Source organism: Chionomys nivalis, chromosome 14 (assembly GCF_950005125.1).
Source record: "Chionomys nivalis chromosome 14, mChiNiv1.1, whole genome shotgun sequence".
Classification (NCBI taxonomy): Eukaryota; Metazoa; Chordata; class Mammalia; order Rodentia; family Cricetidae; genus Chionomys; species Chionomys nivalis.
In genome coordinates, this window is record NC_080099.1 from 47,421,159 (window position 1) to 47,437,617 (window position 16,459).

The 16,459-nt window shown below is 47.2% G+C and overlaps 1 protein-coding gene across 2 annotated transcripts; it reads right to left on the bottom strand.

Moving 5' to 3' along the window:
• Positions 1-1,708: 1,708 nt before the first annotated feature.
• On the bottom strand, positions 1,709-15,478 carry Fam53c (family with sequence similarity 53 member C). Of its 2 annotated transcripts, none has more exons than XM_057789050.1 (5): positions 15,332-15,478; positions 12,182-12,410; positions 11,779-11,836; positions 6,054-6,838; positions 1,709-4,556 (listed from the first exon to the last, which is right to left on the bottom strand). In XM_057789050.1, exons 2-5 carry the CDS (start codon positions 12,257-12,259, stop codon positions 4,299-4,301), a joined length of 1,179 nt encoding a protein of 392 aa, XP_057645033.1. In that variant the 5' UTR covers positions 12,260-12,410; positions 15,332-15,478; the 3' UTR covers positions 1,709-4,298. The 2 variants fall into 2 exon arrangements, with proteins under 2 accessions (XP_057645033.1, XP_057645032.1); XM_057789049.1 differs by having other exon boundaries at positions 6,045-6,838.
• Positions 15,479-16,459: the final 981 nt, after the last annotated feature.

Here is a 16,459-nt window from a genome sequence, read left to right on the forward strand (position 1 = left end):
TTTTTTGTGTGCTTTTTAAGGGTCTCACTATGTGCCCCAGGCTGACCTGGAGGTCACTATGTAGAACAGTCTGCTTCTCTGGTTAAAGGTACGTTCCAACCCCTATTCCTTGTAACTTTTCTCTCCTGTAACAAAGCGAAGAGACCTGGACTGAGTCCTTAGAGCACATGGCTCATAAATTATTCATAGAAGGAAAATGGGTGAATCCATATAGGATCTATCTGCCTTGCATCTTTTCTACCAAAATTAACTACAGAAGGGTTTTCCTCCCATATGGAGCCTTTAATCCCTGCCCCAGTGTCTACAGCTGACTTTGCACACAGCACTGTGACAACTGTATTTAAGCTCAGGGATGGGATGGGCAAAGGAGAAATTCATCTAACAAATAATAAAACAGGCAACTTTTCATGTGCCAAGAAATTCCCAAGTGTTGAGGCACAACACTGAATAAAACAATCCCCTGCCCTTATAAAATTTACACCTCTTTCCTATAAGAGACTTCACCAATGAAAGTGATGAGTACATTTGGCCTCAGAGAACTTACAGAACTTACAGCTCTCCATAGAGCTGAGGGAGAGCTGAGCGGGAGACTATTCACCTAGCATGTACTCAACCCTTGTTTTATCCTCAGCACGGCAGACGCACACACACAAACACACACAAATTATAAACCAAGTACAAGACTAAAAAACAAAAATAAGGATTATTGTCATTTTAGTTGTTTAAACTTTGCCCTGGCTCAAGCAAGTGCAACAGGATAGTTGTGAAGAGAGAAAAAGCAGGAATATAAATTTCCTTAACCATGTGTCTGCCATAGTCTATCTCCAAAGCCCCTCCCCCTTTATTTCCAGGGCAGGTGGTAACTCCCACTCTCTAGGTTCCTGCTCCAGGTAACCAGGCCAGTCCTGTCTTGTACACAACATTGGTTTCCAAGATGAGTCCCACAGATTTGAAGTAGAAAACCAGGACATAGGGTGAGCACCTTGACTCTCCATTCACCCTGGTAAGGAAAGGCAGAGGCCCTTGCTTAGCTAAAGTAGCTGTATTTCATCCATTAGAAAAATGTTAACATAAGGAGAAGGGTGGAATAAAAAGCAAAAACTTTAACAACACCTTTTTTTTTTTTTTTTTTTTTAAGGCAACAAGAAGTTTTAAGGAACATGTCCTTTTCCAGGACAAAAGAGCTTTGCTGTTAGGATAATTTTGCAAACAGGATTTTTAAGATGGAAAAGTTACCCAGATCTTGGAATCTGAGTTCTGAGGACTAAATCTCTCTTTCCAGAATATTATGTAAAAACTTATGAAGGGATTCTTTTCTGTTCTCTCACCATTCAAAGATAATGAATTAACCTAGTCAAGTGTGTAAGTGCCCATCAGCCATATCTCAGGGAATTGGAATGTGTTAGTACTTGCTTTTAACCAGCTGGAAATGAGAGTGATGGCAGACAACACATGTAAGTACCAGGAAAACTGGAACCAAGCCATATGAACAGAATTCCAGGCAACAGGGTCTGATCACAGAAGGGTCCAGGGACCAGATAGTCCTTTTGTGGGGGCTGGTCATGCCTTACAGGATTGGGAAGTCAAGCATCGTTCAGTTTCTTCCTCTCTCTCTCTCTCTCTCTCTCTCTCTCTCTCTCTCTCTCCCTGTGTGTGTGTGCGCACACGTAAGGGAAAAAGACACTATAGTACACGAGGTTGCTTGGGAAAATGGATTATTCTAATAAAACTTTATTTTTTCAAACACAGCCACAGAGGCAGAACCTCATGTTTTAACACACACAGACTTATGGAATTTTTAATATAAAACAAAGTTTACGAAAAATTTTTTTTCCACTTTTTGTTTCTGTAATCCCATTAGCACAGGGACTTTGGCAGCAGGTGGGAATGAAGGGCAGCTAGGGCTGCCACTGGGCAGTCACCGGGCACAGGAGGAGAGCATCAGCCTGGGAGTGGCTTCACTCACACACGCAGTAATACTCACCTACCGGCCAGCCACACCACACACGCAGCACAGATGCAGACGTCTACACAGCATCAGCCACATGCCCCGGAGGTGTGCTCCACTCTGGGAAAGCCCAAATGTGAAAACCCAGATAACAAAACCAGCTAAAGTAGAGGGAGGTTGCTTGCTTTACAAAAGAAGCAATCATAGGCTGCTTTTAAATGACCAGCAGTCCAAATGCATCAAAAAATAGCATTTGGTTTACACAGAACTGTCGGAACAGATCTATTGTGTAAAGCAAAATGATTCACTTCTTGAAAAGGCTTGTTCCAGGGCCAGAGGCATTTAAACTGGGAAGCAAGATGATAGTTCTGCTTAGTTTAACATTCCAGACTTAAAGGAATGGAATTAAACTATGACAACTGCAGGCCTCCTTTCCCTAAGGGTGGTGACCTAAGGGCTCTGGGAAAACCAGAATGAAGGCAGAATCACTGCCTTCACTTAAACTTAGGGTCTTGCAGAAACCCCATTGGCATTGCCAGTGACCTATTGGAAGCTGACACTGCCATCTGCAGCAGAGACCCCAGGGATGAGGATGCCCCAGGTGGAAAAGAAGCTGGCACCAGGGAAATTATGGACCAGAGAGGGAGAACCAGAGAAGAATGAAACCAAGGATAGGTAACTCCTGGGCTGTTTCCCTGGATTCTCAAGAGAGCCTCTCTTAGGCCCTTAGAGACTGGTAGCCCAGTGGTAATATGTGGTAACAGGCCAGGAGACAGGGAGGAGCCCTGGAAAAGTAGAACCTCTGAGGGCCACAGGCTCAAGAAGACATGGCTACCTCCCTTGAAGATACCCTGGAAATTGAACAGAAAAATGCCCTTACTATAATAAGCGGGAAGGGCAGGTTCAATTTCGTTTTGCAGGGTGTTCTAAACAAAGGCTCGCAGATTGCAATTGAGGCAGCTTCTATACACATGCCCACTGGTGCCAATCCTACCAAGGTACCTACAATCTTTAAGTCCATTACTGTAGCCATTGGGACCTGCTGCACTGGCTGAAGTTGTGGGTAAGAAACGAGAAAGGAAATTTAATCCAACAACAACAAACTCCCAGCTGCTTCTCATAGTCTTTGCTTTACACATCCCCAGCCAATCCCTCGGTGAGCCCCAGCCTCTCTGTGGTCTCTCAGGGCCAATTAGAGGCAAATAAACATTTCCTGGCAAGAGTGGAAGACAGGCAAACTATTAAATGCTGAATGCCCTTCCTCTGTCTCGCAGATCAGAAGGAGACTGGGCCTCCATCTCGCAATAAGTTTCCCTACAGCCAGCTTCCAAAAGGCAGTGCTGGGGTGGGCTCCAGGACTTCCGGGTACGCAACGTCACTGCTCCTGCTACAGGTCTCTGACTTGAAAGATCAGAGCATGAAAGGGTCCCCTTGGTGAAGAAGAGAAAGAACCCCTCCGCTCTGCCTCAGCTGCCCATGTGTGCACCTACTCAGAGAACGAGAGAGGCAGGCTGTGTGCAGCTTAGGTAATCGATGAACACAATGAACGTGACCTTTCTACAAGCCCTCGTAAGAGATTTATCTAGTGGGTGAGGATGGGACTGAGGAAAAGACCATTAGCTGAGGTCACCATTCTTAGATCCCAAAACAGAGCCATCTGCAGAGCAAGTAATGCTATGAACTTAAAAGCCTGGCTCCAGAGTTAAGACCAAAAAAATAAAAAAATTTTAAAAAAATTAAAAAAAGAGCCCCCTTTTCTCTAGACACCTTGAACAAGCCCAACGTCATATTTAAAAAGAGGAAACAAAACAAAACAAAACGTCAAGATTCTGGGGGCATGCTGACATGCTGACGCTCCGCTGTTGAAGGAGCAGCTGCCTTCCTTCCCTAAGGCTACACAAACACACCTCTCCTCAAGTACACGCCCAAGCACACACACACTCACACAATTTCTCCGAGGAGGCTGACTAAATGCCCCCACCCTGGCCAAATTCTAAGACACAAGTGCCCTTTGAAGCAAAGGGGCTAGTGAAATTCCCCGAGCTGGGGTCGGCAGACCCCTTCCTTCCCTGCCCTTTGCTCTCTCAGTGGCAGGGATACTCACACTCAGGGCCGCCATGGGGAGGGTCTGCTCTGGGACTGTCCCTCCCGCCACCAGCTCCGTTTATCTTGTCCCGGCCAGTCTCTTGGCATGGTCGAGCTTGCTGGAGCGAGAAGACTTGGGCTGCCCTGAGTCGGAGCCCTCACTCACCCCCTTTCCCAGGCTGGGCCCTCAGCCTTGGAGCCTCCACACGTGTCAGTAGCCATTAGACAGTCAGTCAGTGTGGCCCCAGGAAGCAGTCTCTCAGTTTTAGTTTTCCTCAATCAGATTCAGGTCCAGGTCCCCAAAGTCCTGCTGGCACAGTGTCCGCTTGTTTAGTTCCTGCCGTCCCCACCGCACAGCCCCCTCTTCTTCCTCTTCACTTTCACTCAGCACATGGGATGAACCCTCAACAGGACTGCAGGAAGCAGAGAGAGGTGGGGGGCTACAGGCCATGAACCATGGTGGAGAGATGCTGCTGCCTTCTGGAGCTGTTTCTTGGAGACAGAGACCTCCTGAGTATGGTTTCTGTCAAATAACACGGTTAAGACAAAAATATTAATTTCCCATAAGTAACCTAAAATTTAAAAACTTTCCATTGATTACTTTATGTGTATAGGGGTTTTGCTTGCATGGAAGTCTGTGTACCACGCGCACAGAACAATGTCCGCAGAGGCCGCTAGAGGGCGACAAACCTCCTGAAACTGGAGTTACACGACACAGGTGCTAGGAATCAAATTCAGGTCCTCTGGAGGAGTAGATGTACCCTCCTGGCCCTCCAAAAATATATTTGAAAGGGTCCCTCTCAGTTACACTTGAGGGCCAAAATTCTAGGCTTTAGAGCGAGGTTCCAAATCATAAAATTTGGAGCATTTAGTACACATGTAAATTCTCTGAGGAGAGAACCCCAGTTTCCCCCTTTAATCTATTACTTGGGAGGCAGATCTCTGAGAGTCCAAGGCAGGCCTGGTCTACATAGTGGGTTCTGGATTACAGTAATGGCCTGTCTCAAAAAACCAAAGCAAACCAAAACCACAGCAAAGCATAGAATCCTGGGGGCTGACTATTAAACACAGGGACACAGATTCACTCACAAGTACCACAGAATAGAAGCAATGAGTTATGATGGGGCATGGTGGTATCTAAAATCTCATAGCTCAGCAAGCTGAACCCAACCTGGGATAAACAGAAAAACTTTATCTTAAAAAAAAAAAAAAAAAAAAAAAAAAAAAAAAACAAAACACCAGCTCATTTATAAGCTTTTATAAGCTCCATGCAGCCAACAACACCATCTGCTTATTTGGCCACTCTTGTCTGCCTGTGCCTAAGCAGACTCGAGTACATAGATTTTGCCATGAACGCTTCCTGAATGGAAGACTAAAGGAACAAAGTCTCAGAGACCTGTGACCAAGAAAAATCTGGAAAAAGTAAGTGCACAAGTACATCTCCAGCAACTGCTCTCAGGCTAGGACTTTGGAAAAGTGCCTACTAAACTTGTTTCAGCCTCCGAGGGCCCACGAGGCAGTGAGGGGCAGAGAGCAAAGCCCACCCTGAGCACAAGGCCTCAGCGCCAATGACAGGGCTTTCGTGACTTAAGAGTTCTCTGAGAGGAAAAGTACCTCTGGCAGGACAAGGTTTAATGTCTCAGCCTAGTTTCTTCAAATACCAAGGACTAATCTGACAGGGCTGGAAACTTTAAAGGTTAAAACTCAAATAGTCCCAGGCAAGCCAGAAAGGTCTTCCTAGAACAAACTCCAGAGAAGAGTTCTCAGAGATGCCTGCAAGAAAGGTGGAGCTAAGCCGGGCCATAGTGGTGCACGCCTTTAATCCCAGCACTTGGGAGGCAGAGGCAGGCGGATCTCTGTGAGTTCGAGACCAGCCTGGTCTACAGAGTAGTTCCAGGACAGGCTTCAAAGCCACAGAGAAACCCTGTCTCGAAAAACCAAAAAAAAAAGAAAGCCGGAGCTAGGCGATGTTTCGGCCGTCTTCCCACTCGTCTCTGCCCTTCTGGCTTACCAGTCCCACCTGATTCATCTTGTCAAAGTCCAAGGAAGGCCTCAGGCGCCGGGAGTCCTCTTCGTGCCGCCGCTTGATGCCAGTTTTGCGGGCATCCAGGTCACAAGGCTGCGAGCGGCTTCGGGGAAGGTTGCGGAGACCTCGAGGTCTCCAGGGTAGCTCTGGAGAAGATGCAGGGGAGCTCCGGGCAGAGGGCAGGAAGCGGCTTGCCTGTGGGCCCAGGCTGGGTGACAGGGAGAAGCGGCGCTGGGGTGGGCAGGGTGACAGGGACTCAGCATCACTCTCCCAAGAACCATTCTGAGGGGAGGTGGCACAGGGTTGAGAGGAATCTTGGGCCAGAGCCAGGCTGAAGAAAGGGGGGCTGTAGGGTCTGTGGGCTGGGGCACATTGAGAAGAGGCACTGGGAGCTTGGAGGAACCTGAGGCTGGAGACCCGCTTTGGGGGGCTCTGGTGAGGCACCTGCGGCCCACCCCCTCCAGCACTGCCCCGGTGCTTGATGGGAGTCCACAGCTTGGAGGGGGCGGGCCGCCACACTGGCTGCCAGCGAGACAGGTCCACAGGCACCGAAAGTGAGCGGCAGTGCCTCTTGGATGGAGGAGCAGGGGGCACAGGAAGCTTCTCTGGGTCTGGGGGTTCAGGGCTTAGTACTTGGGAGAGGGGCTGCTCCTGTGGGGAGTTCTCCCGACTGGGTGGTCTGAGGTGCAGGCTTAGGCCTGAGGGATGGTAGCTGAAGTTGAGGCTGTCCTGGAATTCAGCACAGGAACAGTGGGGCAGGCCCCTCCAGGAAGCACCTTCTGAAAGGCATTCATCATAAAAAGGATTAATAACAAACATCATATAATGCAGCGAATACTTCACGTACTTTCACAAAACTCTTCATGAAGGAGGTACTATGATTACCCTTTTTCAAGGTGACAGCGGTCTAACTTGCTATCAATGAAGAAAACAGGATTCCAACTTTACTATACTATGCTACCTTTATCCTAACAACGTTTACACACCATCTTTCACTTCCTCTCAAATGTGCAATTGTCAAAAGAAACCCGTATGTCTGTGTGAATGCCCCACTCACCCCCAATCTCCCAGACCAATCCTATCTACTGCCCAACCTTCCCTGTGCCCAGTCTGGTTCTGAAAACCAGGCCTATATTCACTTTCTCTGGCCTTGTTCCTTCCTTATGAGTCTCCAGGACCAAGCAAGGCAGTACTGTCTGGAAGAAGTAATCAAGCAGCTAAGCAATCACTTTCTTGTTGTTTTTTGGTTTTTCGAGATAGGGTTTCTCTTTGTAAATCTGGCTGTCACTTTGTAGACCAGGCTGACCTCGAACTCACTTTCATCCCAAGTGAGATGTTGGCGGGTCTGATGGCAGAACGTGCTAGAGAATCTTGTGTTACTTTTGTTCTTTTATGTTTGTTTGTGCATATACTCTAGTTCCCTTCCCCTTAGGCCTTCATAATAAAAGCTTGAGAAAAAAAATGTTTTTGAGACTAGGTCTCACTATATTTCCCTGGCTGGTCTGAAACTTGCTATGTAGATCAAGCTGGCCACAAACTCACAGAATCTACCTATATCTGTCTCCCAAGTGCTGGGATTAAAGGTGTGTGCCACTATGCCCAGCTCCAAGCCTTTTAAAGAAAAATAGATTGAAGGACCAAGTGGGTATAATGGCTCAAGCCCACACTCCAAGAATTCTGAAAATGCAGGCAGGAAATGAGTTCACAGTAATCAATAACTACAATGTTGAATTTGAGGCCAACCTGGGCTACAGAAGTAAAGATAAGAGAACTGAAAGAAAAGGAAATGAGCTAAAAAGAATGATCCTCACTCGCTACATTCCAATAAAAACCGTAACTTATGGAGTGTATGTGTGTGCACACGGTCCTGTTCACGTGGGTATGTATGGACTGATCTCAGAGGTCAACATCTGATGTCTTGCTCAACAGCACTCTACCTCATTTTATTTTTAAATTACATTTATTTATGTGTGTGGGTATGTGTGCCCCAACACCACAATCATGTGTGTGCAGGTCAGAGGACACTTGGGGAAGTCACTCTCTCCTTCAATCATGTGGGTCCTATGGATGGAACTCAGGTCATCAAGACCTTTAGGACACCCTACCTGCCGCCCCCCTCCCCCCCTTTGAGGCAGGGACCCTCACTGAACTGGTCACTCCTCAATTTGAACAGGCTGGCTGACCAACTGTCTCTCAGTCTCTAGACACTGGAATTAGACTCTGCCACTACTCCTGGTTTTATGTGAACGCTGGGAACCCTAACAAGTTTATAATGCAAGCACTTTATACCATCTTTCCAGCCCCCAAATTGTGACTTTTTTGGAGACAAGGTCTTGTGTAATCCAAACTGGCCTCAAACTTGCAATATAACCTTTATTCTCCTTCTTCTACCTCCCCATGTAAGACACATTTGAGGGAAATAGCTCACTACAGGACAATGGACCTATTCCAAGTTTTCTCAAGAATTCTCTAGAAAAGGCACAAATCAAAGTATATAAAATCAGACTTGATGACAGCAAGTATTTGGTCAACAGTTCTTCATCTTACTTCATAAGGCAGGAATAGTGGATCCTTATGGCATAATAACTTGCTTTCAACAAGTGATTAAGGAAGAGAAAGAAAATGGATGTAGCTGCCTGCCAGGTCCCCCAGGAAAGGAAATGTGTAGCAGTCCAGCAACATGGCTTAGGGAGCTTCTGGCTGTCTTAGCTACGCTCATGATTACAGGCCCTTAGATTAATTCCTACTCTAGGAATTTACATCTCAGATGTATTTTTACATATCAAACATGACCTGGGGCAAAGCTATTCACTACAGTTCTCTATAAAGAATAGAAAATGAGTCTGGAGAAGTAGCTAGTAGGTGAGAACACTTGCTGTGTAAGCATGAGCCCTAGAGTTTAGATCCTAGCACAAATAGCCAGGCATCCACCCCTGAGTCTGTAGGGTGGAGACAGGAGGATCATTGAGGCTTGCTGACTGTCTCAAAGGAGTGAGGCAGAGGGAGAGAACACAACATCTGACACCTTCCTCGGGCTTCAGTGCACATGTTTAGTATCCATACATGCACACATGCATATACATGTACACACGCCCCAAAAGTAGAAGACTGCAAATGTCCAAATCTCCATCAACAGGGAGTCGGTAAGTGAACACAGACCCATGCAGTGCAGTAACGTACAACTACATAAAACAGGAAGATGCTCAGCACAGACAGGGAAAGGTACTCAGCTGCACTAAGCTATAATGAAGCGCGAACTAGCAGAAACTCTGTGCCAAAAAACAATAAAGCAAATAGACTTATATTTGCCTCTACTTGCATATAGATATCTAGGTGTTGCGAGAGGACTCAGAGAATAAAGGTATTTGCTGGCAAGCCTGATAGCTTGAGTCATCCCTGAGATCTACACAGTAGCAGAGAACCAACTCAACTCTACAGGCCATGGTATACATACCCTGCCCCTCCATAAGTACAATTTTAAAAATTAGACATTATGAGTTAGGCCTGGTGGCACAGACCTGTAATCCCAGAGGCTGAGGCAGGAGGTTATAACACAAAGTCAGCCTGTGACATTTAGAAACGCCCTATCTCAAGATAAAAAAGTGAGCTGGGATTACACACCTGTAATCCCAGAACTCAGGAAGTGGGAGCAGAGAATCAGGAATCAACATCAGCCTCAACTACAGAGCAAGATCAAGACAAAATAGAGTCTGTTCATTCCACTAGTAAAAAAAAAAAAAAAAAAAAAAAAGACAAAATAGAGTTGGAGATGCAGTCCTGCTGTGGAATAATCCTGTACTCCGTGATGGTGTGTTGCTCTCATTGTTAATAAGGAGCGGACTGGCCAATAGCTAGCTAGGCAGGAAGAGGTTAGGTGGGACAGCCAAACTGAGAGGATACTGGGAAGAAGAGCAGAGTCAAAGAGTTGCCATGGAGAGCTGAGGAAGCAGGAGATGAACATGCCATGCTGAAAAAAGGTACTGCCACATTGTACAGTGTAAATAAGAAATATGGGTTAAGTTGTAAGAGCTAGTTAGTAACAAGCCAACCATTTATACTTAATAAGTTTCTGTATGGTTATTTGGGGGCCAGTTGGTGGGACAGAAAAACTCCACCCACACAGTCCTGTACAGAGTGCTTGCTTAGCATGTCTTAGGTTCAATCCCATGTACTACCAAAAAAGAAAATTCTATTTGGATATGTGTACAAGAAACTAGTTAACAGCCGGGCGGTGGTGGCACACGCCTTTAATCCCAGCACTTGGGAGGCAGAGGCAGGCGGATCTCTGTGAGTTCGAGACCAGCCTGGTCTACAAGAGCTAGTTCCAGGACAGGGTCCAAAACCACAGAGAAACCCTGTCTCGAAAAACCAAAAAAAAAAAAAAAAAAAAAAAAAGAAACTAGTTAACAGAGCCCAAGCAAGAAAGCTCAACAGATAAAGGTAGCTGCTGTCAAGCTTGTTGACTTGAGATGGATCCCTGATCCCTAAAAGTGACATGGTAGAAAGAGAAACCCAACTCCTGAGGCATGTCCCCTCACCTCCACATATGTACCTGACATTCATGCATGCACAGCCCATCCATCCCCTCCCCCAATGTAAAAAAGAACAAGAAATTTATAGGTTAACAAGATGGCTCAAAGGGTAAAGGTGCTTCAGGCCAAGCCTAATGACCATGTGGTGGGTGAGAACTGATTTCCTATAAAGTGTCCTCTGACCTCCACACACTGTAGCATAAACTTTATAAAATAAATGTAAAAAAATGACAAATAAAACCTAGTGGTAGGAGTTGCCTCTCCATTCCATATATAGTTCTTAACAAAGGAAGAGCCGCACATACACTGGCCAAATGCCCTGTCACTGAGCACGGCTTTCAGAAGTTACTTTTAGAGAGGAACTAGGAGCTAACTAGGAGCTAAATGGATTGGAAACAGGAGACAATGACTTTTATCAACGTAATATTTTTGCTATTTTTAAACTACATAAATGTATTACCTCTTCAAAGCAATTACATTAGGAAAGTTATACTGATTGAGGCTCACACCTATAACCCAGCACTCAAAAGCAAGACTGTTAAGAGCTCTAGGTCAGCCTGGACTAGAAGATCCTGCCTCAAATCTAAACAAGACAGTAAAATAGAGATAAGCAGCACTCTTAGAAGGTGGCCTTGACAAAAACAAAAAACAAAAAACAAACAAACAAAAAACAAGCTGGTGGTAGAGGAAGGTGGAACTCTGAGTTCCAGGCCAGCCTGATTCACAGAGTAAGTTCCAGGCCAGCCTGATCCACAGAGTAAGTTCCAGGCCAGCCTGATCCACAGAGTAAGTTCCAGGCCAGCCTGATCCACAGAGTAAGTTCCGGGCCAGCCGGAGCTACACAGAGAGCCGGTTTCAGGAAAAATAAAAACAAAGAAACAAACAAAATGAAAACAAAGAATCAAACACAAATTAAAACAAAAATAAAAAAACAAAAAACCAAGTTGGGGTGGTGGCAGAATGTCTCTTACACTAATACTTTAATACTTGAGGCAAAAGCAGGAAATCTCCCTGACTTCAAGGCTAGCCTGGTCTACAGAGTAAGACCCTGTCTCAAAACAAAACAATTAGGCTACCACAAAAACTAGCGGTAGGCTAACCATCTCTGGTCACTAAAAATTAATCAAAGAAATGTGTGGACAGAAGCACAAACAAACACACATATATATAAACCACAGATTCCTTACCAGACACAAGCTGGAAAGGGTTCCCACAGTTGGATATGTCTGCATGATCAGGCAAAGGCTAAGAGAGAGATTATCCATCATTATTTGGGTTCAGGACAAGGACATTTCTAGAGAGACCTCTTATATTCTTCCTATAGTTCAGGAGCTACCAGCATATTAGAGACTCCTGTGTTGTTCTCTTCCTATTGTGAGAAACAATCCACACCTTCAAACATTACAAAGCCCTTCTCACCCAAGTTTTAGTGTCCCTGCCCCCTTCCTCTTGGGCTGGTTTTGAGCCGTTAGTGGGCTTTTCCAGTACAAGCATGTTTCATACAACACAGAACAAGGGTAAAGCCGTAGCAACAAACAGCCTCCAGGAAAGGGGCTGGATCATGAAGAAGCGGAAACACTGGTCTTTTACCAGACTGATGCTGAAGCGCGTGCATTTCAGCTCATCCAGGGTCTGCTTCTGTAGCTGCTCAGTGATCAGGGTTATCATGTTTTGTCCAGGATTTGACTTGTACACTTCAGAGCAAGTGATGGATGTCTTCTCTGTCTTTCTTGCAGATCTCACTCGTGAGCCGACTTCTGCCACTGCAGCACCATGCTAGCACCATTGGGACTTCCCTCTCCAGTCATGCCTGCTGAGTCTGCCAATTACAGAGGGATCGGCCCCAAGTAACATTAGAGATGCTCCTGATGCAGGGATGGGGAATGCATGGCACACATACCACAGCACCCCCATGCCAGGCCTCTGGCAGACATCATTAACTGATCATAGTCCTCTCCCAGCAAGCCTAAAAAAAGCCTCAGAAACACACTGAACTAGGCACTGTAGATATCCAGTAAAATAAACTGGAGAGGGCAAACTGAAGCCTATTTACTGTTCCTAACCTGGCTTATGCTCTGTTGTGTCTACCTAGAATATCAGCACCACTAAAGAAACAGCTCAAATGAGAGAGATGCCCAAGTGGTTATTTCCATACAGAATCAGCACAATATTCTCTTTATCTTACAGCCAGAAGCCAAGAAAGGAACCCTTCTCCTAAACCACCGGGGCTCAGTGCAGGGAGAGGAGCAAGGCATGGCCTTCTGCTTCAGATCAGAATACGATTTTGAATACCCCTATGGCCTAAATAGCTGATCCATCTTTATTCCCCAGCAGATATTGTGGGTATTCTCTTACACAGTGAGAAGGAATGGTCAGGGTAGTTCTGATTACATTTCAACTGTACAGATATTAAAAACAACTCCATGACTTCATTCAGCCAAGTTTTTTCATGATCCCACTCAAAGGCCATGAATATAGCTAACCAAGAATCTTCCTTATGACTGAAGCAAACTATTTTTCTTTTTTAATCAAAGAGCAAGCTTCAAAATCCCACACATTACTACCTGAGCGGCCTTGGCTTGCTCAGAGGGAGGTCAACAACATCTTTTCTTCTACCTCTTCCATAACTAACCAACATGCAGACCAGAGTACGTGGAGGATTAACTAGTACAGAGAACAATTAACAAAGAAATCTAAGTCCCGAGCACACACCCGGGATCCCAACACTTGGGAGGTGAACGCAGGAACACTAGAGCTCATCAAGGCAAGCCTGGGCTACAAACCTGTCTAAAACACAAAGAGAAAAAGCTGCCGCCGCCACCACCAAGTCTTAATTCAATTTGCTCAGTTTTGGTTGACCACCTAACAGTCCCGCTTACCCATATGCAAGATGGGTATAACAATCTTATTCTATCACAGGAACGAGGCTACATGAAATATCGAACTGTACAATACCTTAACAACTGGCCTATAAAAGGTAGAAGTTCACATAGGCTCTTGTTTCTTATCGCTCCTGTTTGCTGCTCCTCAAAAGCCTTGGCATGCCCGAAGTGGTGATATCATTAAGATGAAGAAAGCTACAGGGTCTATCTCTGGCTGGACGCCATCCTCCCTCTCTTGTTCACCAGGGAAGAGCCTAAGGGGTCGGGCTCTTCCTCCTGTGACCTTGGGGGTGGGGGACACCACCCCTACAAAAAAAGAGGGTGTCACCTCAGAGAAAGGCAACAAAGAAAGCAAAGCACCCTAGGATGTATTTGGAGGTCTTTGGAAGAGGTGCAGAAGTCAATCACCGCTCTAATTAACTATCATTTCCACACATAATTAGTACTACCACTATGAACAAAGTTCCAGCTTCCTGCGAACTGCTTCAGCTGCTTCCCCTGTGTTCTGGTGGGAGACGCCAAAGCCGGAATCACTTCTGCTCCTATTTTCTTAGCTCTGCCCTCAAAAATCAACAAGGCAACCTAAGTGGAGACTTTTACCCTAGAGACCCCAGGCTGACCAGACATAAGGAGCAGGGAGTGAGAAACCTTTGAAGCTTTTCATGAGGCATTTGGACAAGCAGCAAACTCCCAGCCCTCTCTAGAAGCAGCTGAAGAGAGTGATTTTCTATTTTTCTGCATTTTAATTGTTGGGATGTGGCCCCACACAGCGGTAATTGGAACAATGCAACTACCACCACGCAAATGATACTCTGAGCCCGAGTTCCCTAAAACAGGCCAGGCTGAGGGGGGAACAGAACGGAAGCCATAAGGAATCAAACCAGGACACAAAAGAAGGCAAACCAGCTCTGCAAGGGGCCTTCTCGTTCTCAAGCAGACATTAAAAAAAGTGTGAGAAGGCCTCTCTGGCGGCCTTCCTTCCCTTCCATTTTGTGAATCTGAAGGGTAGACAGCCCTCGACATCCACTAAACAAGTCAAAACTTCTCCGCTTAACAGTACTGGCACAAGGCTCAGCCCTTCACTGAGCAGCAGGCCGCTCGGCCCTCCCAGCAACCCCACCAGGCCTAACTCTCAACCCAGGATTTCCCCACACCACAAGCCCCCTAAGATAACGACTGACCCTCCTCCCCTATTGGATGGAAGTAACCCCTGACACTTGCGTTTCAGGGATACTGAGGTTGTGCTGAAACCTGGACAAGCTAGCAGTCAAGCCAGGGGAAAAGAAAGTCATCAATTCCCTGGGGGCATTCCCCCCAGGTCCCAGTCCCAAACCTCAGGGAGAAACTGAAGGAAAACATAATCGAGGCGGGGAGGTGCAGGAAAAGGTAAATGGGTATCAGACTGCTCTTCTTCCATATGGCTCTGGTGAAGATAGGGGTGACAAGTGGGGTGCACCCATCCCCCCACCACGACGAAAGAGCAAACGGCTAGGCTCCCTCTAATCTTCAACCTCTCCCTCAGTTGCCCTGCCTGTCCCCGCGGGGTGGGGCATGGGGCATCTACTGGCTCCCGGGGTGGGGGGGGCACTCCAGGGTTTGCTCAGGGGGACTGTCGCTCTCCTTTTTCCAGTCGGGTTCCCCATCTGACCGCGGGAAGCGAACTCAGGACGCAGAGGATGGGGAGGGTCTGGGACATGCACTCCGCCACCCCCTCCCCCACCGGGTCCCGTGCTCTCCCGCCGAGGCGGCCCTGCGAGGCTCGGCCGCACTAGCGGCTGGACTGGGGGAGGGGAGAGAGGGAGGGACGGTCGCGGTGCCCGCCCCGAGGCCCCAGCACCACCTGCCCTCCGCTACCTACCGCGGCTCCTCCAGCTCCCAGGGCCGCGGCCGGAGCAGCTCTGAGCGCTCCGTTCGCCCCACGGTGCCCTTAAAAGGCGCTAGCACGAACCAACGGGCCCTTGAGGAGAGTGGGGGGATCGCTCCTGTTCGCAGACTCTCCCGGTACCGCCCGAAGAGGTCCGAGCCCTATGTGTTTTCTCCCTTAAGCCTTTCCAGAATTGTGCCGTCGGAAAGGAGCCTAGAGCTGTGATTTGGGGGCGCGATGGTTTCCTCACTAACGAATCACCCCCTCCAAAATATTGCAGAAAGTGGACGGGCCCAGTTGGAAGCATATCCTGAAGCCCGTAGGGGAAGCCATGTCGGATAAAGGTAAACAAAGCCATTGTCCACCCCTTCCATTTCTTCATCTTCCCAACTGAACTGTCTTACTTAACTCAGACCCCGAAAAAGAATTAGACACAGCCTTCTCACCTGGTCTCCTGTCCCTTCCGAAACAGCCACCTTTCTGTAAGCATCCCCCCCTTCCCCTGGCAAAGGACCGATCCTTGGTGTGAAGGCTGCCGGGAAATGTAGTCCAAGCGCCGATCAGGGCCTGCTCTAAGCCCCTGGAGCCCCTCTTCTAGCTGCGGATCTGCTGGAACCTTTATAAATCTGGGATTTATAACGGTTGCGGGGCTGTGTCTTATTCTATAATTTGTCCTCCCCCAAAATACTTTGTAAAGCTGAGGCGTCCCCGAGGCTGTTGACTCCCTCCCTTCCCTATCCGCCTCATCCCGCCCCCCCCCCAAGCAGGATGAGGTAATGGGATTGTGATTATGACATCATAGGTGGTTCAGTTGTGGTGTGTGTGTATGTGTGGAGGGGGAGCACGGTGGTTATGGCTGAACCACTTAAGACAGTGAGGGAGGAAGCTGGCATATGAGGAACCGATGTCGACAGTACTGTATTTCCTCTTCAGGAACCGGAAACCACCTTTTTGTTAAGTCTCCACTACCACCACCATCTCCCACCTCAGCCAAACTTTTTTTTTGTTTGTTTGTTTGTTTTTTGTTTTTTGAGACAGGGTTTCTCTGTGGTTTTGGAGCCTGTCCTGGAACTAGCTCTTGTAGACCAGGCTGGCCTCAAACTCACAGAGATCCGCCTGTCT